This window comes from Schistocerca serialis, chromosome 7, assembly GCF_023864345.2.
Source record: "Schistocerca serialis cubense isolate TAMUIC-IGC-003099 chromosome 7, iqSchSeri2.2, whole genome shotgun sequence".
NCBI lineage: Eukaryota > Metazoa > Arthropoda > Insecta > Orthoptera > Acrididae > Schistocerca > Schistocerca serialis.
The window spans coordinates 44,251,949-44,278,556 of record NC_064644.1 but is presented as its reverse complement, the minus strand read 5'-3'; the positions used below and the strand labels follow the sequence as shown (position 1 = coordinate 44,278,556).

Sequence of the window (26,608 nt, the reverse complement as noted above, 5' to 3'; positions counted from 1 at the left end):
GTGAGGATGGATAAATTACTAATCTTCATATGTAACTATACATATGACTCTCGTTTTATATTATTTAACTAGACTCATCTGGTAAGAAACAGTATATTCAAGCATCTACCACATTCCGTGAGCTGTTCGAACTGTTGTGCAACCATCTCCGAAGTATGCTGAAAAGTTGAGTGACTCCATACAACATCGTCCTGAGCTGATTTAATTAACAAACTGTGTGACATAGTTATTGTTTCTCATTGTATTTTCGATAGGCTAATTACACTTTTTAGTCAACTGTTACTATTACTGCCATGTGTTCTGGATCGCGTTTACAGTCACTGTGCGACTAGAGTATAATTGGACACAGTATTGAACCCTATGGCACACCAGTAGTGATTTGTCCTCAGGAAGCGAAAAGTCCCCATCAAAATTGAGGGGTCTACATAACATTGCGCTTTGTTTTACGTTGGTTAAGTACGAAGTACACGACTTACTATTTGTAGCTATTGTTCCATAAAAACGTTTTCCCAGAAATACTACGATTACAGAGGTTTCCAAATCCAGTTTTACGTAAATCGGTTTTTCAGCAACTTTTGGCTGGTCAAGTAGATAATCCAATACGGAGTCTATAGATCAGTGTCTGGCTGCCGCATTTCAACCACCACAATCGATTTTCGCTCCACATAAATATTCTACCACATTTGAGTCTTGAGTGGGTTGTCGGATTACTACTTGCTTTTTACAACGTAGCTTGATTTGGAAGTGATTTCCCATGGTAGTTGAATGTGGAAGTGACTTCGACTGGAGTCAAGAAAAAGAAGAAACCATTCTGTTATACGAATGGAAAAGTATAAGTAAATGTTGACATATTTGCTAAATCAGCAAAATCAAAAAGTTTAGTAACACGTAGTTGCCTAATTCGTAATTTATTATAACCATTCTTTATTTCAGTGGCAAAGGCCCTTGAACAAGACTATGGCTAATGTCAAAACATTCTCTAATTCCGTGCACAAAGCAAAAACCTTTATTGACTCATTCCGAAGTTTGTGTCACTCCAAGTGTTCAAAGGGTTGGAGTACATTAAGTTAGCAGCAATGATCACTTTGCACACATTTTTAAACATCTCTTCTTCAGCATTGTCCTCTTCCTCTCCACAATGAATGCATTGATATCTATAACGCAGCTGTACTGTCTCTGTTAAGAAAATACGAAATAACCGCACTTCATCGCGCTGACGAAACGGACACTAGTCGTGTAAAACAACAATGTCGAGAAAACCAGTTCTGTCCTAACATGTAAACGCGATAGCAAAACTCCTTTATTTCATCTTAGCCTCTCTTACATCTAACCTGACATTATTTGTGAATCAAAATTACCGTTTGCGTAGTGCATGAGGAATAATACCAGTAATAATAATAACAATATATTTGTTAGTAAACATTTGGAATTTAATAACTGTCAGTCTCATTAAAATTGTCTCGTTACGTTGTTGTCAAATGCGAGTAATGAACCTTAACAGAGATGTGTGGTGGCAGTAAAGAAAGAATCAATGTGGAGAAGAAGCTGAATGATCAGAAAAGTACGAGGAACAATAGGGTAAGATTAGCACATGAAACGCAAGGAAGAAAACAATGGAAAGGAACTAGAAAAGTACGAATAGTTCATAACGTGACGGAGATACTGTTAGCTGTTGGACAGAAGGAAAACAGCTGCGCTGCGATATGCCGAGAGGTTCAAATGGCTCTGAGCACTATGAGACTTAACTTCTGAGGTCATCAGTCCCCTCGATCTTAGAACTACTTAAACCTAACTAACCCAAGGACAGCACACACATCCATGCCCGAGGCAGGATTCGAGCCTGCAACCGTAGCGGTCTCGCGGTTCCAAAGTGTAGCGCCTAGAACCACTCGTCCACCCCGGCCGGCGTGCCGAGAGGGAATCTACTCTGAAGATAATAGGTAATGCTTCGGTCTCCTCTTGAATGCCTAGTGGCTTTGCACAAGCCGGAGTTTAGAGATTAGTTTGTTCCACAGTAGCGTGGCTGAAATGGAACAGGGGGTGGAGAAAGATTTAGTGTTACACAAAGGCACAGCCAAGATGCTGGACGTATCCAGTCTGGATTTGCAGTTACGGAATGGTAAGTGTATTGCTGCTGCTGAAGTCCCATACTCCGTAACAGAGCGTAGGGGACGATGCGGGAGGGAGACCCGCACCGCCGTACTTGGCAAGGTCCTAGTGGAGGTGGTTTGCCATTGCCTTCCTCCGACCGTAATGGGGATGAATGATGATTAGGAAGACGACACAATAACACCCAGTCATCTCGAGGCTGGTGAAAATCCCTGACCCCGCCGGGAATCGAACCTGGGACACTGTGCTGGGGAAGCGAGAACGCTACCGCGAGACCACGAGCAGTGTATTAAATTATTAAAAGTGAGGAGAGGCATTGAGGACGACACAAGTGGCCAAGGACACGATGAATTAGAAGAAAAAGGGGAGTGTGAAAATCGTTTTGCCTCTCTAATCACATCCAGCCTAACTGAGCATTACTCACTCAAGCATTCAGACAGCTGGATCCGCTATTTTTGGCGTACTGAATTAGTAAAGGTTTGGCATGACTAAAGAAGGACTACTTTTAATTTGACGTGGAATAATTTTGTACGTTTTTGGTTTACAAGCAGGCAAGAGATAGATTTGCTACCTGTTGCAACAATAAGTTCTTCGCAATTTAGATGCTCATCCAAGATTCTGCTCAGATATTTCACTTTTTTTTAATATGGTAATTGGATACCATTAAGAACTCCGCTGACCAGCTTTCGCGTGAGGATCCGTGTAACTCATTAGGGTTTGGTTACAGATTGAGTTGTTGCCCCAATAGTAACTCAAAACAAACGCCGTCTTCCGTGCCTGATGCAGCAGTAGCAATGTTCTTAGCTCTGGCGCTTAGCCACAAGTGGGTACCATCAGCATAGAAGTGGCAGTTGCACGAATGAAGCACAATTGAAGCGCCATTGAAATGCGGCGAGAAAAGCAATGGTTCAAGGTCTGAACCCTGAGGGGCTCCACAATGTTTCTACGATGACATGTCCGGCCCACAGACGACTTGTTCGACATTCGTCTTCCGCAAGTTCGGTCCCGTGTAAACGCAGCGAAAACGAAATTGAGCCGCGGCCAAAGCATTTGCAGCTTCCCAGACGGGCCAAAGCGGCACGCTTCCCTCCTGGTCTGCGCTGTGCGGGCTGGCAGTGTCCGGCGTTCTGAAGCGCAGCCGGCGCTGGCGGTGTCCGCACTTTGTAGCAAGCGGTGCGCACAAAGGCAGCTCCCACAATGGCTTTGTGCCTGGCCGCGGCTGGCTCGGCAGCTGTCGCCTCTCATCTCGCCGATACGTCTCGATCTTTGTCCGCTGCCTCCCAGTCTACCGCGCTGTAAACATATCGCCTCCACCCGACAACACGGCTCCCCACTCCAGTCCCCACACCCGAACATCATTCTCACTTTGCTGTTAGTGCAGCAACCTCTTTTGTCATTAGTCCTCCGTGGCGTAACGACTCCCACGTCTGCATCTTCATATTTATTCGTCCCGTGCCGTGAGATTCTGGGTTCAGTACTGAGGGGGAGGGGGGGGGGGGAAGGGGGACGGTGGTCCGAGTTTGTCACTTCTTCTCCCTCCCCTTCCCCAAACACACCTTGCCGGCAACCCCACTTTTACTGTACCCCAAATTCATAACGTTTGAATTACACTACCCGCCATTACAATTGCTACACCAAGAAGAGAAATGCATATGGTAAACGGGTATTCATTGGACAAATATATTATACTAGAACTGACATGTGATTACATTTTCACGCAATTTGGGTGCATAGATCCTGAGAAATCAGTACCCAGAACAATCACTGCTGGCCGTAATAACGGCCTTGATACGCCTGGGCATCGAGTCAAACAGAACTTGGATGGCGTGTACAGGTACAGCTGCCCATGCAGCTTCAACACGATACCACAGTTCATCAAGTTCATCAAGAGTAGTGACTGCCGTATTGTGACGAGCCACTTGCTCGGCCACCATTGACCAGACGTTCTCAATTGGTGAGAGATCTGGAGAATGGTGCTGGCCAAGACAGCAGTCGCACATTTTCTGTATCCAGACAGGCCCGTACAGCACCTGCAACATGAGGTCGTGCATTATCCTGCTGAAATGTAGGGTTTCTCAGGGATCGAATGGAGGGTAGAGCCACGGGTCGTAACACATCTGAAATGCAACGTCCACTGTTCAAAGTGCCGTCAATGCGAACAAGAGGTGACAGAGACATGTAACCAATGGCACCCCATACGATCACGCCGGGTGATACGCAAGTATGGTGATGACGAATACACGCTTCCAATGTGCGTTCACCGCGATGTCGCCAAACTCGGATGCGACCATCATGATGCTGTAAAAACCCGGATTCATCAGAGAAAATGACGATTTGCCATTCGTGCACCCAGGTTCGTCGTTGAGTACACCATCGCAGGCGTTCCTGTCTGTGATGCACCGTCAAGGGTAACCGCAGCCACGGTCTCCGAGCTGATAGTCCATGCTGCTGCAAACGTCGTTAAACTGTTCGTGTAGATGGTTGTCTTTCAAACGTCCCCATTTGTTGACTCAGGGATCGAGACGTGGCTGCACGATCCGTTACAGCCATGCGGATAAGATGCCTGTCATCTCCACTGTTTGTGATATGAGGCCGTTGGGATCCAGCACGGCGTTCCGTATTACCCTCCTGAAGCCACCGATTCCATATTCTGCTAACAGTCATTCGATCTCGACCAACGCGAGCAGCAATGTCTCGATACGATAAACTGCAATCGGGATAGGCTACAATCCTACCTTTATCAAAGTCGGAAACGTGATGGTAGCATTTCTACTCCTTTCGCGAGGCATGACAACGTTTCACCAGGCAACTCCGCTCAACTGCTGTTTGTGTATGAGAAATCGGTTGGAAACTTTCCTCATATCAGCACGTTGTAGGTGTCGCCACCGGCGCCAACCTTGCGTGAATGCTCTGAAAAGCAAATCATTTTCATATCACAGCATCTTCTTTCTGTCTGTTAAATTTCGCGTCTGTAGCACGTCATCTTCTTGGTGAAGCAATTTTAATGGCCAGTAGTGTAAAATAACAATAAAATATGTAGGCCTGGCCGAAAATATCGATACATCACGGGAAACGCATGTTTCAACATAAATGCAGATGCTAGCCAAGCGTGCAAGTTGCGCTGTTGCGTTTGACCACGAGCGGCAGCTGAGCAATGTCCTTCTTAAATTGCATATGCCAACCGTGGCCAGAAAAGCGTTCTGTGTATTTGTGAGCGCGTTATGTCGGAGCTACGTGAATTCCAACTTGGACTTTCAGACGGTGCTTAGCCGAAGTGTTTGAGTTACAACAGGCACCGTTTCATATCGCGTAGACGGAAAGCGGAAAAACATCATCTGTTAAGTCAAAACGCGGACGGAAGTATGTGTTGTGCTATAGTGAGGGACGGTCATTGATTAGGACTGCGACGAAAACTGAAAGGACGACCGCTCCAAAAGTCACTGCCGAACTGGATATCATATTCACGAATCCTGTCAGCACCGAAACAACACAATGAGAGAGCCATAAACATGGAATTGATGCGTGAGCTGGAATTCCAAGACGACTCGTTAATGATACAAATGCGCACAATAGGAAAGCGTGCGGCCGAAGCCATAAAACCTGGACTACGGAGCAATGGAAGAAAGCCGTTTGGTCGGATGAGTCCAGCTACACGCTGTTTCCAACTTCTACGACACAAAAGTGAAACACGACTGGGGTTCGGTGCTGATTTGGAAGCCGTAACAAGTTATTCCATGGCCTCCTGCCAGGCCGCATTGCTGTTGAGGATTACGTGATTATTTTCTCTGTGTCCATCCAATGGTGCAATGTGTGCCCCCTAATGGCGGTGTTCTGTTCAGAGACGGCAGGACCACTGTTCACTCAGCTCGAACCGTCCAGGAGTGGTTTTGTGAGTACGAGTATGAACTGTCGCATCTTCTCTGGCCATCACAGACACCAGATCTCAACGCTACTGAGCCTTTGTGGTCTGCTTTGCAGAGAAGCGTGCGTCATCGCTGTCTACCTCCATCATCGTTTTTTAGTCCGCCCCGGTAGCTGAGTGGTCAGCGTGACAGACTGTCAATCCGAAGGGCCCGGGTTCGATTCCCGGCTGGGTCGGAAATTTTCTCCGCTCAGGGACTGGGTGTTGTGTTGTCCTAATCATCATCATTTCATCCCCATCGATACGCAGGTCGCCGAAGTGGCGTCAAATCGAAAGACCTGCACTGGGCGAACGGTCTACCCGACGGGAGGCCCTAGCCACACGACATTTCCATTTTTTACCTGAACTTGCCACTATTTTGCAGAAAGATTGGTCTAAGCACTCCGTCTTCAGGCCACAAGAGGCCCATCGGGACCATCCGACCGCCGTGTCACCCTCAACGGAGGATGCGGATAGGAGGGGCGTGTGGTCAGCACACCGCCCTCCCGTTCGTTATGATGGTTTTCTTTGAACGGAGCCGCTACTATACGGTCGAGTAGCTCCTCAATTGGCATCACGAGGCTGAGTGCACCCGAAAAATGGCAACAGCGCACGGCGGCCCGGATGGTCACCCATCCAAGTGCCGGCCACGCCCGACAGCGCTTAACTTCGATGATCTGACGGGAACCGGTGTATCCACTGCGACAGGTCCGTTGCCGAGAGTGGTATAAGACTCGCTTTAAATCCGTCATGCACCTTTATTTATCCAATGTCAGACCACTGAAAGCTCTTTTTAATACCAATGGGTTCCTGCACCTTATTAGGCATGGTAATGTGTTGTGTGTTTCGTATTTCGACATTTTTGTCCTGCCTCTGTATATAATGTCTCAATATAGTAATAATTTGTTTGAATGAGTTCTTACAGGTAGTAGGTGACTTTAGCACAATTAACAACTACACTCCTGGAAATTGAAATAAGAACACCGTGAATTCATTGTCCCAGGAAGGGGAAACTTTATTGACACATTCCTGGGGTCAGATACATCACATGATCACACTGACAGAACCACAGGCACATAGACACAGGCAACAGAGCATGCACAATGTCGGCACTAGTACAGTGTATATCCACCTTTCGCAGCAATGCAGGCTGCTATTCTCCCATGGAGACGATCGTAGAGATGCTGGATGTAGTCCTGTGGAACGGCTTGCCATGCCATTTCCACCTGGCGCCTCAGTTGGACCAGCGTTCGTGCTGGACGTGCAGACCGCGTGAGACGACGCTTCATCCAGTCCCAAACATGCTCAATGGGGGACAGATCCGGAGATCTTGCTGGCCAGCGTAGTTGACTTACACCTTCTAGAGCACGTTGTGTGGCACGGGATACATGCGGACGTGCATTGTCCTGTTGGAACAGCAAGTTCCCTTGCCGGTCTAGGAATGGTAGAACGATGGGTTCGATGACGGTTTGGATGTACCGTGCACTATTCAGTGTCCCCTCGACGATCACCAGTGGTGTACGGCCAGTGTAGGAGATCGCTCCCCACACCATGATGCCGGGTGTTGGCCCTGTGTGCCTCGGTCGTATGCAGTCCTGATTGTGGCGCTCACCTGCACGGCGCCAAACACGCATACGACCATCATTGGCACCAAGGCAGAAGCGACTCTCATCGCTGAAGACGACACGTCTCCATTCGTCCCTCCATTCACGCCTGTCGCGACACCACTGGAGGCGGGCTGCACGATGTTGGGGCGTGAGCGGAAGACGGCCTAACGGTGTGCGGGACCGTAGCCCAGCTTCATGGAGACGGTTGCGAATGGTCTTCGCCGATACCCCAGGAGCAACAGTGTCCCTAATTTGCTGGGAAGTGGCGGTGCGGTCCCCTACGGCACTGTGTAGGATCCTACGGTCTTGGCGTGCATCCGTGCGTCGCTGCTGTCCGGTCCCAGGTCGACGGGCACGTGCACCTTCCGCCGACCACTGCCGACAACATCGATGTACTGTGGAGACCTCACGCCCCATGTGTTGAGCAATTCGGCGGTACGTCCACCCGGCCTCCCGCATGCCCACTATACGCCCTCGCTCAAAGTCCGTCAGCTGCACATACGGTTCACGTCCACGCTGTCGCGGCATGCTACCAGTGTTAAAGACTGCGATGGAGCTCCGTATGCCACGGCAAACAGGCTGACACTGACGGCGGCGGTGCACAAATGCTGCGCAGCTAGCGCCATTCAACGGCCAACACCGCGGTTCCTGGTGTGTCCGCTGTGCCGTGCATGTGATCATTGCTTGTACAGCCCTCTCGCAGTGTCCAGAGCAAGTATGGTGGGTCTGACACACCGGTCTCAATGTGTTCTTTTTTCCATTTCCAGGAGTGTAATTGCAATTCAGACAAATACAGCGTTTGAAAAGCCTATGTCAGAAAACAAAACTATGATAGCAGTAAAGTGTTAGGACTTTGACATCATAATTTACACAATATACACTGAAGAGCCAGAGAAGCTGGTGCACCTGCCTGTTATCGTGTAGGGGACCCCACAAGCACGCAGAAGTGTCGCAACCCCATGTGGCAGGGGCTCGACTAATGTCTGAAGTAATGCTGGAGGGAACCGACACCTTGAATCCTGCAAGGCTGTCGTTAAATCCGTAAGAGTACAAAGGAGAGAATATCTCTTCTGAACAGCACATTGCAAGGCATCCCATATATGTTCAGTAATGTTCATCTCAGGGGCGTTTGGTGACCAGCGGAAGTGTTTAAACACAGAAGACCCTTCCTGGAGCCACTCTGTAGCAGTTCTGGACTTGTGAGATGTCGCATTGCCCTGCTGGAATGGCCCAAGTCCATCGGAATGCGCAGTGGATATGAATCGGTGCAGGTGATCAGACAGGATGCTTCCGTACGTGTCATCGGTCAGAGTCGTGTCTAGACGTGTCAGAGGTCACATAGCACTCCAACTGCACATGCCCCACACCGTTCTACAGCCTCCGCCAGCATTAACAGACCCCTGCCGACATGCACGGTCCATGGATTCATGAGGTTGTCTCCATACTCGTACATCTCCACTCGCTCCATACTATTTGTAGTGAGACTCGTCCGACCAGGCAACATGTTTTCAGTGTCGGTGTTGGCGGGCCGAGACAAGGCGTAAAACTTTGTGTCGTGCAGTCACCAAGGGTACACAAATGGGCCTTCGGCTCCGAAAGCCCATATCAATTATGTTTTCTTGAATGGTTCGCACGTTGACAGTTGTTGATGGCCCAGCACTGAAATCTGCAGCAATTTGCGGAACGGTTGCACTCCTGTCACATTGAAAGATTCTCCTCAGTCGTTGATGGTCCCGTTCTTGCAGGATCTTTTTCCGGCCGCACGATGTCGCAGATTTTGTGTTTTACTTGGTTCCTGATATTCACGGTACACTCGTGAAATGGTCGTATGGGAAAATCCTCACCTCATCGCTACCTCTGAGATGCTGTGCGTCGACCACGTTCAAACTCACTTAAATCTTCATAACCTGCCATTGGAGAAGAAGTAACCGATCTAACAATTGTATCGAGCAGATGGACCTGTACGGATATGGAGACAACTTCACGGATCCATGGACCAAGCATGTCAGCAGGGGACTGTCCAAGTTGGTGGAGGCTCTGTAATGGTGTGGGGAGTATGCAGTTGAAGTGATATTGGCCTCCTGATACGTCTAGATACGACTCTGACAGGTGTGCGTAAGCATCCTGTGTGATCAGCTGCATCCATTCATGTTCATTGTGCATTCCGATGGACTTGGGTAATTCCAGCACGAATTGGTACAGAATGGCTCGAGCAACACACTTCCGCTGGCCACCAAACTCCCAGATATTAACATTATTGAGTATATCTGGGATGTCTTGGAACGTGGTCTTCAAAAGATATCTGCACGCCCTCGTGCACTTACGAATTCATGGTGTCAATTTCCTCCAGTCAACTTCAGACATCAGTCGAGTCCATGCCACGTGTTGTTGCGGCACTTCTGCGTGCTCGTGGGGGCCATAAACCGTAGTAGGCAAGTATACCAGTTTCTTTGGCCTTTCAATGTAGTTTGATGGACGTTCAAGCCAGCCAGACAACTGCCCTGTGGCTTGGAGCATTGTCGTTCATAAGTAGGACAGCTGACTGGCGCCAGTGTGGTGGCGCCGCCAGCTGACGATGACAGCTCAGCGGTGACCGGCGGTCAGGCGCGACAGCGGGACCTGTTGCTGCGGGCTTGTTACTTGTTAGCGGCCTCTGCCTCCCTGGAGGGCCATCTAGCCGAGCGGCGCCGGGGACCGCGGCTGGGGTGGCTACAATAGCCGAGCCGCCCTCTCCGCCACTCCACGTCTTGCCGCGAGTGGAGCGTTCTTACCTGCCAGCCGTAACACTTACCAGTCGAGAGCGCCTGGCGTCTGTTGGTCCACCAGCTCCTTCACTGGGGGGCCCTTCCAATTGCTAACCTGCATTCACTTCTCAACGAGTACCATTGTACCTCGTCGGAAGGGTCCGGTTACATTCAGGTGAAGAGGAATATATCAACTGCAGTGGCTATTAGCTGGCAAAGCGAACTGAAGACTGAGCTACAGTGGCCGCACGAGAAACAGGGAGGGGAAGAAAGGTAGCTACAGAGCAGCCTTCTGCATTCTGACGCGTGCAGAACTGCCACCCGATACACGTCAGTGCGCTAATGTCTTTATAGCACAACGACTAAACGGTGACCAGAACTTTTATTTTACAGAGTGAGATTTCTACAAAAATGTATCCATAAGTGAAAATACTGAATATTCCTTTTTCCAAAACTTTCTCTTCGTGTGAGGTGAGTTTTAGATATCGTATTCAACTGTAAGGATGTAGAGGCGCATATCACTAGGGGTAAGATAGATACTGCCTACAGAAAAATTAAAGAGACCTTTGGAGAAAAGGAGAACCACTTGCATGGATATCAAGTGCTCAGATGGAAACCCAGTTCTAAGCAAAGAAGGGAAAGCGGAAAGGTGGAAGGAATATATAGAGGATCTATGCAAGGGCGATGTTCTTGAGACAATATTATAGAAATGGAAGAGAATGTAGATGAGGATGAAATAGTAGATATGATACTGCGTAAAGAGTTTGACAGAGCACTGAAAGACCTGAGCCGAAACAAGGGCCCCAGAGTAGACAACATACCATTAGAACTACTGATAGCCTTAGGAGAGCCAGTCATGACAAAACTCTACCATCTGGTGAGCAAGATGTATGAGACAGGCGAAATACCCTCAGACTTCAAGAAGAATATAATGATTCCAATCCCATAGAAAGCAGGGGTTGGCAGATGTGAAAATTAACGAACTATCAGTTTAATAAGTCACGGCAGACGAATGGAAAAACTGGTAGAAGCCGACCTCGGGGAAGATCAGTTTGGATTTCGTAGAAATTTTGGAACAGGTGAGGCAATACTTACCTTACGACCCATCTTACAAAATAGATTAAGGAAAGGCAAACCTACGTTTTTAGCATTTGTAGACTTAGAGAAAGCTTTTGACAATGTTGACTGGAACACTCTCTTTCAAATTCTGAAGGTGGCAGGGGCAAATACAGGGAGCGAAAGGCTATTTACAATTTGTACAGAAACCAGATGGCAGTTATAAGAGTCGAGGGGCATGAAAGGGAAGCAGTGGTTGGGAAAGGAGTGAGACAGGGTTGTAGCCTCTCCCCGATGTTATTCAATATGTATATTGAGCAAGCATTAAAGGAAACAAAAGAAAAATTCGGAGTAGGTATTAAAATTCATGGAGAAGAAGTAAAAACTTTGAGGTTCGCCGATGACATTGTAATTCTGTCAGAGACAGCAAAGGACTTGGAAGAGCAGTTGAACGGAATGGACAGTGTCTTGAAAGGAGGATATAAGATGAACATCAACAAAAGCAAAACAAGGATAATGGAATGTAGTCAAATTAAATCGGGTGATGCTGCGGGAATTAGATTAAGAAATGAGAGGCTTAAAGTAGTAAATGAGTTTTGCTATTTGGGGAGCAAAATAACTGATGATGGTCGAAGTAGAGAGGCTATAAAATGTAGACTGGCAATGGCAAGGAAAGTGTTTCTGAAGAAGAGAAATTTGTTATCATAAAGTATAGATTTAAGTGTCAGGAAGTCTTTTCTGAAAGTATTTGTATGGAGTGTAGCCATGTATGGAAGTGAAACTTGGACGATAAATAGTTTAGACAAAAAGAGAATAGAAGCTTTCGAAATGTGGTGCTACAGAAGGTTGCTGAAGATTAGATGGGTAGGTCACATAACTAATGAGGATGTAATGAATTGAATTGGGAAGAAGAGAAATTTGTGGCACAGCTTGACTAGAAGAAGGGATCGGTTGGTAGGACATATTCTGAAGCATAAAGGGATCACCAATTTAGTATTGGAGGGCAGCGTGGAGGGTAAAAACTTAATTATGTAACACAACAACTATATACGTACAGACATACATACATAATTAAACTTGTTTCGCAGGGATCGAATGAAGGGTAGAGCCACGGGTCGTAACACATCTGAAATGTAACGCCCACTGTTCAAAGTGCCGTCAATGCGAACAAGAGGCGACCGAAACGTGTAACCAGTGGCACCCCATAGCATCACGCCGGGTGATACACCAGTATGGCGATGACGAATACACGCTTCCAATGTGCGTTCACCGCGATGTCGCGGAACACGGATGCGACCATTATGATGCTGTAAACAGTACCTGGATTCATCTGAAAAATTGACGTTTTGCCATTCGTGCACCCAGGTTCGTCGTTGAGTACTCCATCGAAGGCGCTCCTGTCTGTGATGCACCGTCAAGGGTAACCGCAGCCACGATCTCCGAGCTGATAGTCCATGCTGCTGCAAACGTCCTTGAACTGTTCGTGCAGATGGTTGTTGTCTTGCAAAGTCTCCACCTGTTGATTCAGGGATCGAGACGTGGCTGCACGCTCCGTTACAGCCGTGCGGAAAAGATGCCTGTCATCTCGACTGCTAGTGATACGAGGCCGTTGGGATCCAGTATCGCGTTCCGTATTACCCTCCTGAACCCACCGATTCCATATTCTGCTAACAGTCATTGGATCTCGGCCAACGCGAGCAGCAATGTCGCGATACCATAAACCGCAATCGCGATAGGCTACAATCCGACCTTTATCAAAGTCTGAAACGTGATGGTACGCATTTCTCCTCGTTACACGAGGCATCATAACAACGTTTCACCAGGCAACGCCGGTCAACTGCTGTTTGTGTATGAGAAATCGGTTGGAAACTTTCCTCATGTCAGCACGTTGTAGGTGTCGTCACCGGCGCCAACCTTGTGTGAATGCTCTGAAAAGCTAATCATTTGCATATCACAGGATCCTCTTCCTGTCGGTTAAATTTCGCGTCTGTAGCACGTCATCTTCGTGGTGTAGCAGTTTTAATGGCCAGTAGTGTAATTGCCAAAGTTAAGTATTGTATTTGATTAATTGTAACAGAACCCATTAACACGAGTTGTTTGATTGTTTGTCTAGTGAACCGAGTAAGCAGGTTTCCTAGACACACCACCTTCCATTTGTATGACGTATCGAGCACACGTTACATCATCGCTTGTGATGTGCACGTTAGCGTCAGCCCAGATCTGGGGCGTCACGCATGAGGACGGCGGCTGCCATTCCGGCAGGCTGAGGAATTTCAACTAGGCCTCTGCGCTCTGTGAAGGGGCGAAGCGAACCGGTTCTGCGCCTTTGTGCTGCCGATGGGTGATAAGCTAACTAAGGGACAGGCGTACCAACCACACGCGACCGCCGCCGGCCCGCCGGCTCTCAAAGGCCCGGCGGCGTCTCATCTGCGACGTTGACAGCACTGAGGGGCAGTCTACCGTTAAAAACCCCGTGCGTCGCACCGCTTAGCAACGGTCAACAAGTGTAAATGTCCGTCCGTCGTACAACAGAGACTGCGTGAGGCGTTGAAGCTAAGGGCTCTCGCCGGCGTGACTAAACGTTCCGTTCTGCGAAAGTTAACTGCATTTCGACAAACAGTCTTTCTGGCTTAAAAATCTGCAGACAGCTATGAATAACAATGATCATCATCGCATCACTATCATCAGCATCACCGTCGTCATGATCAGCAGCAACATCATGATCTTCATCGTCTTCACCATATGCTGGACATTCTCTGCGGTATATTGGCCTTCTTCACATTGTTCAAAAAATGGTTCAAATGGCTCTGAGCACTACGCGACTTAACTGCTGTGGTCACTGCGCGACCGCTACGGTCGCAGGTTCGAATCCTGCCTCGGGCATGGATGTGTGTGTTGTCCTTAGGTTAGTTAGGTTTAAGTAGTTCTAAGTTCTAGGGGACTGATGACCTGAGATGTGCTCCCATAGTGCTCAGAGCCATTTTTTTTTTTTTGCTGTGGTCATCAGTCCCCTAGAACTTAGAACTACTTAAACCTAACTAACCTAAGGACATCACACACATCCATGCCCGAGGCAGGATTCGAACCTGCGACCGTAGCGGTCACGCGGTTCCAGACTGTAGCCCCTAGAACCGCACGGCCACACCGGCCGGCTTCAGATTGTTACTTGCAATTTTGTCTACAACTATACTCATCCGTGTTTTCTCCTGTGTGTTTTGTTTTGTAAAACAGTAAAACACTGGAACAATGAATATCTGGAAGAAAAATCTCCCAAATGCGTCTCGACATGACCACGACGAGTATGAGAGAAATTAGAGATCACGCACAGATTTCCCTATAGTCATTCCTCCCAAGCAACATTCGCGAGTAGAACAGAGAAGTGGGAAGACGATTTTCGTACCAGAGGCCAGTGCCAGACTGAGATTCGAACTCGAGGCCTTTGGGTTTCTCGGTTATGTGCTCTGCCGAGTGGTCAGTGCATCTCACTGCCATACGCAGGACCTGACTTCAATTCCCGGTACTGCAAGGGATATTTCCCTTGGCGAGAGTGCTGGTAGGGGTGCAAACAACATCGTGAAACCACCTGATCGGCTACTCCACCAATCAGTAGCCGTCCGGTGTCCAGTAACCCGACAACGACCGGGACAGCGGTGTGCTGACAGCCGATGACGTGGCGGCTGGTCGGATCCGGATGGCACGACTAGGGCCAGGTCACGGAACTTTACGTTATCAGAGGTATTCTCCACCAAGTATTGTTGTAGAGGTACCTAAAGAGATTTTCAAATTCTGTATGTCAGTCACGCAAATAGATGATAGATACAGGATGGCATCAATAGTAAGCGTAAAATAAAATGATTGGCAAGAACGACTTCAGTACTTACTAAAATACACTGCCGAAAAAAAAATTTGTATATCTGGGGTGACGACGTCGAATTGGATCCGTTGAACGCATACGCCAACTGGGGGATGCTAGACGTACTGATAATGGTTTCAACGTTGACCGCCAACAGACAGCGTAATGGCTTAGCTACCGGAGGGCTATCTGTGTCTATCCTTTAATAAGGAATGGTCACAACCAGGAGGCTCAGCAAATATGTGGAAGCAATCAGGCCATCATTCCACGAAGACACACTCATGCTTCCTACAGCCAGCTCACTGTTTGATAAAAAATTCTGTTCTTATCAACTTAACACCTGATATGTGCTGCATCACAGATCGCTTTAAGGGGCTCCGGAACGCCCTATACTTGCAATGTTAAAATAACGCTTATAAATTACATCTTTCCTCACAAAGTATTTGAGGTAGGAAATTGAACTTTTTACAGATTATTTATTGGAATATGGGCTACAACTTAACACAGGGATTTTACAAAATTTTAGTTCAGTTATTAAAGATGATTTTTTTTTCAATTGTAATGAAAATTCACAACATTTTTTTGCAATTTTTTATTTATATATTCAAAAATATACAGTTTTTTGGAAAAAGGCTGTGTTAAATTATGCAGAAGGTACTGTGTAACATTTACTGAAAGTTTGAAACAAATATGTTTGGAAGATCCTTAGAAAACATGTAATTACTATGAGAAAATAAAAGTTTTGGGAATCGAGCGACAAAGATTGGATTAACTTTTTAGTGCATTCCAGGTCCATAGGATGGATTATCTTCATCCTCTGCAAACTCCTCCTCCAGCTTCCTCTTGTTCCTCCTCCTGTTTACTCTTGCTTGTATTTCTAGACTCTTTACAGCCCTGTCTGCAGCCCGAAGGTGCTGTTACTGCAGTTGCAGTTACTGCAACACTGTTCCAAAAGGTGGTCATGTATGAACACTTATCACATTTCAGTTGTATTTCACTAGCAAGTCCTACGTGCTTTATTATGGCAAGTTCCAGACCAACTTCACTACAATGAATACATCCTACACAGTTTGAAAAAATTCCTTTGAGAACCGACATATCAAATATTTCATTCACATCCGATTCGCCCATAAAACATTCATAGATTTCACTCATTGAACCAAGCTTCTTCTGTGAAGTATTTTCTTTCCCACTTTGACTGCTATGGGCAGGTGTACTTGAGAGGTTAGGATTTCTAATAACTTTACTTTTACTCATTATTATACTTCAACAAAACAGAGACTCAAGAAACAGAATTAATTACGGATATTTTCGAGATAACGACAGAGTAAATAAACATGAAACAATCGACAATCACACCAGCGACATATATTGAACCATCACAGGTTAGCCACAACACATACTTTATCTCACATCACTAAAATGTACCTGATGAACACGGACGTTAATAATAACACCATTTGACAGCAGTTTAACAGCGCCACAGTGGGTCACGCCCATGTAGAACACATTTTAAAAAAATTTAAAAATAGTTGTAGTCTTCGGAATTTAATAAATTATATATCTGTTAAAAGGTAGTAGTCTGCAGATTCAGAAAACGCAAAAAAGTAAAAATTGAACTTTTCATGATTTTGAGCCTTTCCGGAGCCCCTTAAGAAGTTAGTGGTAGCATGCACTGGGCTCCCAGTAGCAGTAGCTCATGATGGTCTGACGCTGCTCATAGGGATGATTCCAAGGAGATCTGCCATTCGTCGTTTTGAGTGCTATAGATGAATGAGATCGACAGGAAGTGCAAAATGGCTAAGCAGGGATGGCTAGAGGACAAATGTAAGGATGTAGCGGCCTATCTCACTAGGGGTAAGATAGATACCGCCTACAGGAAAATTAAAGAGACCTTTGGAGATAAGAGAACGACTTGTATGAATATCAAGAGCTCAGATGGAAACCCAGTTCTAAGCAAAGAAGGGAAAGCAGAAAGGTGGAAGGAGTATATAGAGGATCTATACAAGGGCGATGTACTTGAGGACAATATTATGGAAATGGAAGAGGATGTAGATGAAGATGAAATGGGAGATACGATACTGCGTGAAGAGTTTGACAGAGCACTGAAAGACCTGAGTCGAAACAAGGCCCCCGGAGTAGACAATATTCCATTGGAACTACTGACGGCTGTGGGAGAGCCAGTCATGACAAAACTCTACCATCTGGTGAGCAAGATGTATGAAACAGGCGAAATACCCTCAGACTTCAAGAAGAATATAATAATTCCAATCCCAAAGAAAGCAGGTGTTGACAGATGTGAAAATTACCGAACTATCAGCTTAATAAGTCACAGCTGCAAAATACTAACACGAATTTTTTACAGACGAATGGAAAAACTAGTAGAGGCCAACCTCGGGGAAGATCAGTTTGGATTCCGTAGAAATGTTGGAACACGTGAGGCAATACTGACCTTACGACTAATCTTCGAAGAAAGATTAAGGAAAGGCAAACCTACGTTTCTAGCATTTGTAGACTTAGAGAAAGCTTTTGACAATGTTGACTGGAATACTCTCTTTCAAATTCTAAAGGTGGCAGGGGTAAAATACAGGGAGCGAAAGGCTATTTACAATTTGTACAGACACCAGATGGCGGTTATAAGAGTCGAGGGACATGAAAGGGAAGCAGTGGTTGGGAAGGGAGTAAGACAGGGTTGTAGCCTCTCCCCGATGTTGTTCAATCTGTATATTGAGCAAGCAGCAAAGGAAACAAAAGAAAAATTCGGAGTAGGTATTAAAATTCATGGAGAAGAAATAAAAACTTTGAGGTTCGCCGATGACATTGTAATTCTGTCAGAGACAGCAAAGGACTTGGAAGAGCAGTTGAATGGAATGGACAGTGTTTTGAAAGGAGGATATAAGATGAACATCAACAAAAGCAAAACAAGGATAATGGAATGTAGTCTAATTAAGTCGGGTGATGCTGAGGGAATTAGATTAGGAAATGAGGCACTTAAAGTAGTAAAGGAGTTTTGCTATTTGGGGAGCAAAATAACTGATGATGGTCGAAGTAGAGAGGATATAAAATGTAGGCTGGCAATGGCAAGGAAAGCGTTTCTGAAGAAGAGAAGTTTGTTAACATCCAGTATTGATTTAAGTGTCAGGAAGTCATTTCTGAAAGTATTCGTATGGAGTGTAGCCATCTATGGAAGTGAAACATGGACGATAAATAGTTTGGACAAGAAGAGAATAGAAGCTTTCGAAATGTGGTGCTACAGAAGAATGCTGAAGATTAGATGGGTAGATCACGTAACTAATGAGGAAGTATTGAATAGGATTGGGGAGAAGAGAAGTTTGTGGCACAACTTGACCAGAAGAAGGGATCGGTTGGTAGGACATGTTCTGAGGCATCAAGGGATCACCAATTTAGTATTGGAGGGCAGCGTGGAGGGTAAAAATCGTAGAGGGAGACCAAGAGATGAATACACTAAACAGATTCAGAAGGATGTAGGTTGCAGTAGGTACTGGGAGATGAAAAAGCTTGCACAGGATAGAGTAGCATGGAGAGCTGCATCAAACCAGTCTCAGGACTGAAGACCACAACAACAACAACAGATGGTGGAAAACTTGTGCCAGGGGGTCGTGCGACACTCTGCCACTGACATGTCAAAGCAGTGAAGTGGTGTGTATAAATGGAATCAGTGCAACAGAATGAGTCGACTTGGAGACAGTGGCATACAGGAGTAATCATGTTTGGACTTGAAATTCGCCTTTTGCAGGTAAGTATTGAACCAACTGCAGTGGGATGAGACAGTGATGAAAGTAAAGCTGTGCTGAAGGGTTGTGAGTCACACTCGGATAGTTTTATCGGTGCAACAGTTGCCCATGAGAGGGCAACTCCGTTTTAATCTGTCAGGAAGTTTCATATCAGCGTATACTCCGTTTCAGATTGGAAATTCGTTCCGAAATGTCTGTACTTGTCCACGATCACACCGTGAATAACACTCCACGATTCTTTTGTGTATCAGCGTGCCTGCAAGGTATGGTGCATCAACTGCAGCCATATAACACGACGTAAGAACACTGAACGAAAAACATACAACTGATGCGACCTGAGACCAGTGTCACGCTTTGTCAGTGTGTGATTGATTTCAAACGTGGCAGGAACTAATCTTGTCGGTGAACGTACACCCATACCAATCACTTCCCCGCAAACGTTGCGAAGGGACAGCACGCAGTGGACCCCTGGGGGTCAGGTACGTCGAAAAGGCGGTTTCTCACAGCAGTACATGAAGCTGCATCTCTTCACTTGGCCAACCAACACACATACTGGACAGTAGCTGAATGGAGGCGTGTTGTGTGCACCGAAGAGTCGCCATTTTGCTTCTTTTGAAATGATGCAAGACGCGTGCATTTAAGCTGGGGTGTGTGGAGAGTGTAGTCAGCCTGGAGGCGTTTGCGTGTTTCTCATACCATGATTGAAACCCATCGATTCTCATCTCCGTGAACACAAACGAAGATGGTTATATCAACATCCTCGATGCACACTGTTCACCTTTCTTTTGCACCTACATAATGAAAATAGTGTGGGCACTGTTGTCTTCTAACAAGGGGAGGCCGCCAATTGTGAAATTCAGATTCGATTCATACTGCGCATAAGAAAAGCTCATGGCCAGAGGTGTAATGTGGCAAAGCACCAAGATGCACTTCTCAGCCGTTGTCGAGAAAATCGACAGTTAAAAGAAACCGTTGCGGTGAAATACTTTCTACGATTAATGATATATATATATACTATTAATGAATTGCTTATGCATACTGGTGAAGGCGGATCGCTCTCCAATTGTACCGCCTCCATTTTTCAGTTTTTTTAACAGGGTGTACTAAAGCTCTCACGTCCGCACTGATTTTCGACGATGTTATAAGTTGCGCTAGGGACCGCATCTACCTTCTTTCGAAGTTAGCAGGCATCTACGCTGTTATGCGGCGGCTCGTTTCGGCCTATTCAACATCTGTCCTTCAAGTGTAACGAGCGAGTAACGGAGTTCATATTTCACACATGCCGCAGCACATTTGTGTTCGTGGGGTCTCTATTCTAATTCGAACGTTTGACTTACGAGACACGTATTCGTTTCGGAATACCGTTTCTACGTCTTCCGTTAACTATACGTGGCTAACATTATGAAGACAATTAATAACATTTGTGAAATACAACTTTGTTTGCGGAAAACATAATGATGTTCGAAGTCGCCAGTTTTTGCACGACAAACGACTTTCAACAACTTATTATATGCATAATTGTTGCAACTGATTGCCGGGAATTTTATATATATATATATATATATATATATATATATATATATATATATATATATATATATATATATATATATATATATGAATTACTAAAAACAAATACAAAAAAAAGTGTTGCATGGCGCGAGATTCGATCCGGCGACCTTTGGATTACGAACCGGAGCGCTTACCGCTGCGCCACGACGCTGTAGAAAATTAATAATCGTAGAGAGTATTTCACGGCAACGGTTTCTTTTAACTGTCGATTTTCTCGACAACGGCTGAGAAGTGCATCTTGGTGCTTTGCCACATTGCACCTCTGGCCATGAGCTTTTATTATGCGCAGTATGAATCGAATCTGAATTTCACAATTGGCGGCCTCCCCTTGTAAGATGAAAAGTCTGTCACGGCGTCAGGGCTGCACACGTGGGTCCCTGGTTTAACAAGCACCCAGGCAACCTGTGATATTTAGATTCTTCCACTAAATCTTCCCATCTCAATTCCATAGAAAGTGTCTGGGTCTATACTATCTGATCAAAAGTATTCGGACACATTCATGTAATGCGGATTCGGCCAGCAAACCTGTCGGTATGAAGGGAGGCAGGGAGTATTACAAGCAGAGAAGCACTTACAACTGAGCGGTCCAACCACGAGATTTCAGCGATAGAACGAGCGCTAGTTATTGGATGACACCTGAGTGATAGAATGCAAAAGGATATGAACACATTTTACAATGTTGTGTGCTGCATGCTGTTGAGGAACAGTTTGGTGATGATGACAATGCACCCTGTCATGAAGCAGCATCTCTGAGGCAATGATGGTGGACAATAAAATTCCTTGCCTCCAGATGACTGGGTGTTTGTGTTGTCCTCATCATTTCATCATCATTCGTGAAAGTGGCGAGGATGGACTGAGTGAAGGTTGGGAATTTGTACGGGCGCTCATAACCGCGTAGTCGAGAGACCCGCATACCAAACATCGTCATCATCATCATCATCGTCGTCAGTAACATTCTTGAAATACACTGGCCCACCCAAAGTCCAGACCTGATCCAATGAACCACCTTTAGGAAGAGTTACTGACGACATTTCTCCTCACCCTGCGTCCAATGTCACTAACTTCTCTGGTTTCGGTTCTTGAGAAATAATGGACTGCCATTCGTCCATAGACATTCAGACGCCTCACTGAAAGTGCTGCAGCGGAGTTCAAGGCGACATAAAGGCAAAAGGTGGACACACCCCGTGTTAACGCCCACAAACAAGTGTCCAGGTACTTTTGATCACAGAATGTAGGTAAGTACAGTAAATCTGTTGACGCCAGCTGCCGCTGCCTCATAGTGACTGCTCCTCTCCAGCCACAGCTCCTTCTCAATGTTGAAGCCTGTAACAGGTGTTTCCTCCTGACCAGCCACTTCCCCATGGTAGTCTGGTAGCCAGTAGCTGGTAGTTGATCCTCACCATCAACAGCTATGTCCCCTTGTGGTAGCCAGTAGCTGACGGTTATTCCTCACCAACCACAGTCCCCTCCGGAGTGTGGCAGCCAGTCACTGGTGCTTGCTCGTCACCAACTACAGCCGCATTCCAGTGCGGTTGCCAGTGGGGGGTGGTTGTCTCTCACCAGACACAGCTTCATCCTAGCTTGATACCCATTAGCTGTGGTGACAAGTATGTGGTAGTGGCTCCTCTCTAGCTGCAACCTCGTCCCAGTGTGGTGGCCAGTATCTGGTGGTTTCTCCTCAGTGGTCAGTCACCTCTCCAGTGTGTTACAGTAGCTGGAAGTTCTTCCTCACCATTCACGGCCCCCTCCTATGTGGTAGCCAGCATGTGGTACTTGCTTCTCACCAGCCACAGACCCTTCCCGTGTGGAAGCCAGTGTATGGTGGTTGCTCGTTACCAGCCATCTTGATGCCCAGTAGCTGGTGCTTGTATGTCGCCAGTCACAACCTCGTACTGAAACGTCCCCTTAGAAAAATTATACACGACTGTGTTTGTCTCTGGTGTTGTTCCATTTTGTCTAACTGTTGCTGTGTTTGTCTCTGGTGTTGTTCCATTGTGTCTAACTTTTGAAGATTTTGTTCCATTTGTCTCTGATTTTGTTCAAGCGTTGTGTCTAACTTTTGTAGCCTTTGTCCCACTTGTTGCATTAACTGTAATAACAGTGCACTGGTGTCTGAAACATGTTCCTCAGTGCTATTCGGCAGTGCATTTGAACCGGCAATATTCGCACTTTGAAAAGCAGAAAATGTGTCTTGATTTATTTGAGAAAACGGTGAGGACGCAAAACCTGAATCTACAGTATTTGCAAAATTGTGTCCTGTTATTTCGGATTCCTGAGGCAAGCTCTTGCCGACCGATCGATCGACAATGCTTCCCTGTTCACTAATTGTTTCACTGCCTACATCATTATTTGCAGCCCGCTCCATTTCCTTATGCACAATCACCAAATTACTACTTTGAACATTAGTTATTTCATTACATGGTGGCGTAAACACACTGTTTTCGTCTTCACTGTCATTTCTCAGTTTACTTTGGAGCCTAGTATTAGGTTTTTCACACGCCATTATTGTCACAATATTTCACACAACAACACAGAAAAACACAATTTGAACAGCAAAAATAAGAGAACACAGTAACATAGCACTGAAAATAATATCTAGTTAATTGCAAGTGTAGCTGCGAAATACTTGGTGCAAATCTACATGCAAATGTGTACAACAGTGAAAAACTACAACTACAAAGGAAATTCTCTCTATAATTACGCACTAGCAATAAACAAAAGCTACACTAATTACACAAACCACAAGAAAAAATCAGAAGATTCCAGTGAGGTATCCTGGCAGGGTCGCCATATGAAACGTCCCCTTTGAACTACCGCTGTTGTAGTCAGTAGCTGTCAGCTGCAACCGCATACCAGCGTGGCGGCCAGTAGCTAGTGGTTGCTCCCCAGCAGACGCAGTGTGGTGGCCAGTAGCGAGCGGCGGCCGTGTGTTGCAGGGCACAGCGGCGTCAACCAGCTGGGCGGCGTGTTCGTGGGCGGCCGGCCGCTGCCGGACTCGACGCGCCAGAAGATCGTCGAGCTGGCCCACTCGGGGGCGCGGCCCTGCGACATCTCGCGCATCCTGCAGGTCTCCAACGGCTGCGTCTCCAAGATCCTCGGCAGGTAACGCTCGCCTTACCTCACCTCACTTTCCTCTCCTCCCGTCTCTTCTCTGATTGCCGGAGTGGCTATGCGGTCTGTTCCAGTACTGCTTACAGATAACTACACTACTGGCCATTAAAATCACCCGGCGTGATGGTATGGGGCGCCATTGGTTACACGTCTCCGTCACCTCTTGTTCGCATTGACGGCACTTTGAACAGTGGACATTACATTTCAGATGTGTTACGACCCGTGGCTCTACCCTTCATTCGATCCCGTCGAAACCCTACATTTCAGCAGGATAATGCACGTGCTACAGAAGCGAAATTTAACCGACAGGAAGAAGATGCTGTGATATGCAAATGATTAGCTTTTCAGAGAATTCATACAAGGTTGGCGCCGGTGACGACACCTACAACGTGCTGACATGAGGAAAGTTTCCAACCGATTTCTCATACACAAACAGCAGTTGACCGGCGTTCCCTGGTCAAACGTTGTTGTGATGCCTCGTGTAAGGAGAAGAAACGCGTACCATCACGTTTCCGACTTTGACAAAGGTCGGATTGTAGCCTATCGCGATTGCGGCTTATCGTATCGGGACATTGCTGCTCGTGTTGGTCGAGATCCAATGACTGTTAGCAGAATACGAAATCGGTGGGTTCAGGGGGGTAATACGGAACGCCGCGCTGAATCCCAACGACCTAGTATCACTAACGGTCGAGATGACAGCCATCTTATCCGCATGGCTGTAACGGATCGTGCAGCCACGTCTAGATCCCTGAGTCAACAGATGGGGACGTTTGCAAGACAACAACCATCTGCACGAACAGTTCGACGACGTTTGCAGCAGCATGGACTATCAGCTCGGAGACCGTGGCTGCGGTTACCGTTGACGCTGCATCACAGACAGGAGCGCCTTTGATGGAGTACTCAACGACGAACCTGGGTGCACGAATGGCAAAACGTCATTTTTTCAGATGAATGCTGTTTACAGCATCATAATGGTCGCATCCGTGTTCCGCGACATCGCGGTGAACGCACATTGGAGGCGTGTATTCGTCATCGCCATACTGGCGTATCACCCGGCGTGATGGTATGGGGCGCCATTGGTTACACGTCTCCGTCACCTCTTGTTCGCATTGACGGCACTTTGAACAGTGGACATTACATTTCAGATGTGTTACGACCCGTGGCTCTACCCTTCATTCGATCCCGTCGAAACCCTACATTTCAGCAGGATAATGCACGACCGCATGTTGCAGGTCCTGAGGTCCTGTACGGGCCTTTCTGGATACAGGAAATGTTCGACTGCTGCCCTGGCCAGCACATTCTCCAGATCTCTCACCAATTGGAAACGTCTGGTCACTGGTGGCCGAGCAACTGGCTCGTCGCAATACGCCAGTCACTACTCTTGATGAAGTGTGGCATCGTGTTGAAGCTGCATGTGCAGCTGTACCTGTACACGCCATCCAAGCTGTGTTTGAGTCAATGCCCAGGCGTATCAAGGCCGTTATTACGGCCAGAGGTGGTTGTCCTGGGTACTGTTTTCGCAGGATCTATGTACCCAAATTGCGTGAAAATGTAATCACATGTCAGTTCTAGTATAATATATTTGTCCAATGAACACCTGTTTATCGTCTGCATTTCTTCTTGGTGTAGCAATTTTAATGGCCAGTAGCGTAAACTTTTTTTTAATACTGAATCAGATGGTTTCGAAAGTTTTACCTGTCTATTTTACTTACACCAAAACCTCCAGATGTCAGGCTCTCAGATCGCTATCAAACGTTGTATGTTAATAAAGTACGAATCACAACTCCGATGTAGTTCGTACACAACAGAATGCGCGTAAGTGTTAATTAAAAGTAAAACGAGATTGGCGAAGCACATAAAAAACATAACTGTGAATAACTCGTTTGCATAGCTTCCGTAATGAAGCCTGCTTGGTAGCTCAGTGTATTCGATTAGAGGGCTAACTGGCGTCTGTAATACAAAATAAATAAATAAAAATAAAATAAAATATTTAGTGAATGGATTACCGATAAACTTAAACGGGTGTCATCGAACGTCAGCTACGAACAAAATGAGATAAAAAAAGCTGGTAGAGCGTTTAATCTCCGTGAAAAGGGTCCTTGGTTCAAACCCTCACGACGAATTTTGTTTTACTGTATTATGCGTGAAAGTGTTAAATGCGACAACATGTTTATGACATATAAAACGATGTTTGGAGTTTATAGCAGTTTTCTCTTGACAGTCTGCTTTCTCTTCGTTTCTTTGAAAGCAGTAAACACATAGAGTACGTTTGTAGTTTCATAGAATATACAATCAGAAGTGAAAAATAAGTAGTGTCATAACAGGTGTGGAAGTAATAATAATAATAATAATAATAACGAGTATTAGTAGTAGTAGTAGTAGTAGTAAACAAAATAATAAGATCAATAGTAAGTACATAACGTTCAACTAACAAAGTAAAAGCAGACTTCCGAAACAACATCGCTACAAACTCTGAAAACTCCTTTTGCATGTTAGTAAAATGTTCTCCCATATAAAAGATTCACATGTAAATAGTTACAAAAATTGTCATCAGTAGTGCTTGAACGTGTGACCTCTGATACGACCACCACACGCATTACCATATCACCCACGAGAGATTTGCAGTAGAAACTCTGACAGATATGGTTTTCCTGTGCTGCCGTTTATGCATTTTGTACTGCACAGCACCACATATTACGAACTAAACCTGTGTCTTGCTTGATACTCTACCAACACAAGTTGTATATTTGGTACCGATCTGAGTGTCTATATCTGGAAGTTTTGGTGTTAGATTATCAGTCCCTCCACTGGATACGTGCCATGGCGTAATTCGTATAATGCAGGGTGTTACTTAAAGATTCTTCCGATTTCGCAAGAATTTGTTGTACTTGAATTAATAT

General features: G+C 46.1%; 1 protein-coding gene across 1 annotated transcript in view; it reads left to right on the top strand.

The window, feature by feature from the left end:
• The window catches only part of LOC126412632 (paired box protein Pax-6-like), a 181,046-nt gene that overhangs the window by 49,362 nt on the left and 105,076 nt on the right, over positions 1-26,608 (top strand). The window contains exon 3 of the mRNA XM_050082308.1: positions 23,534-23,699. Within this exon, the coding sequence (XP_049938265.1) occupies positions 23,534-23,699 (166 nt within the window). The remainder of the gene's footprint in view (positions 1-23,533; positions 23,700-26,608) is intronic.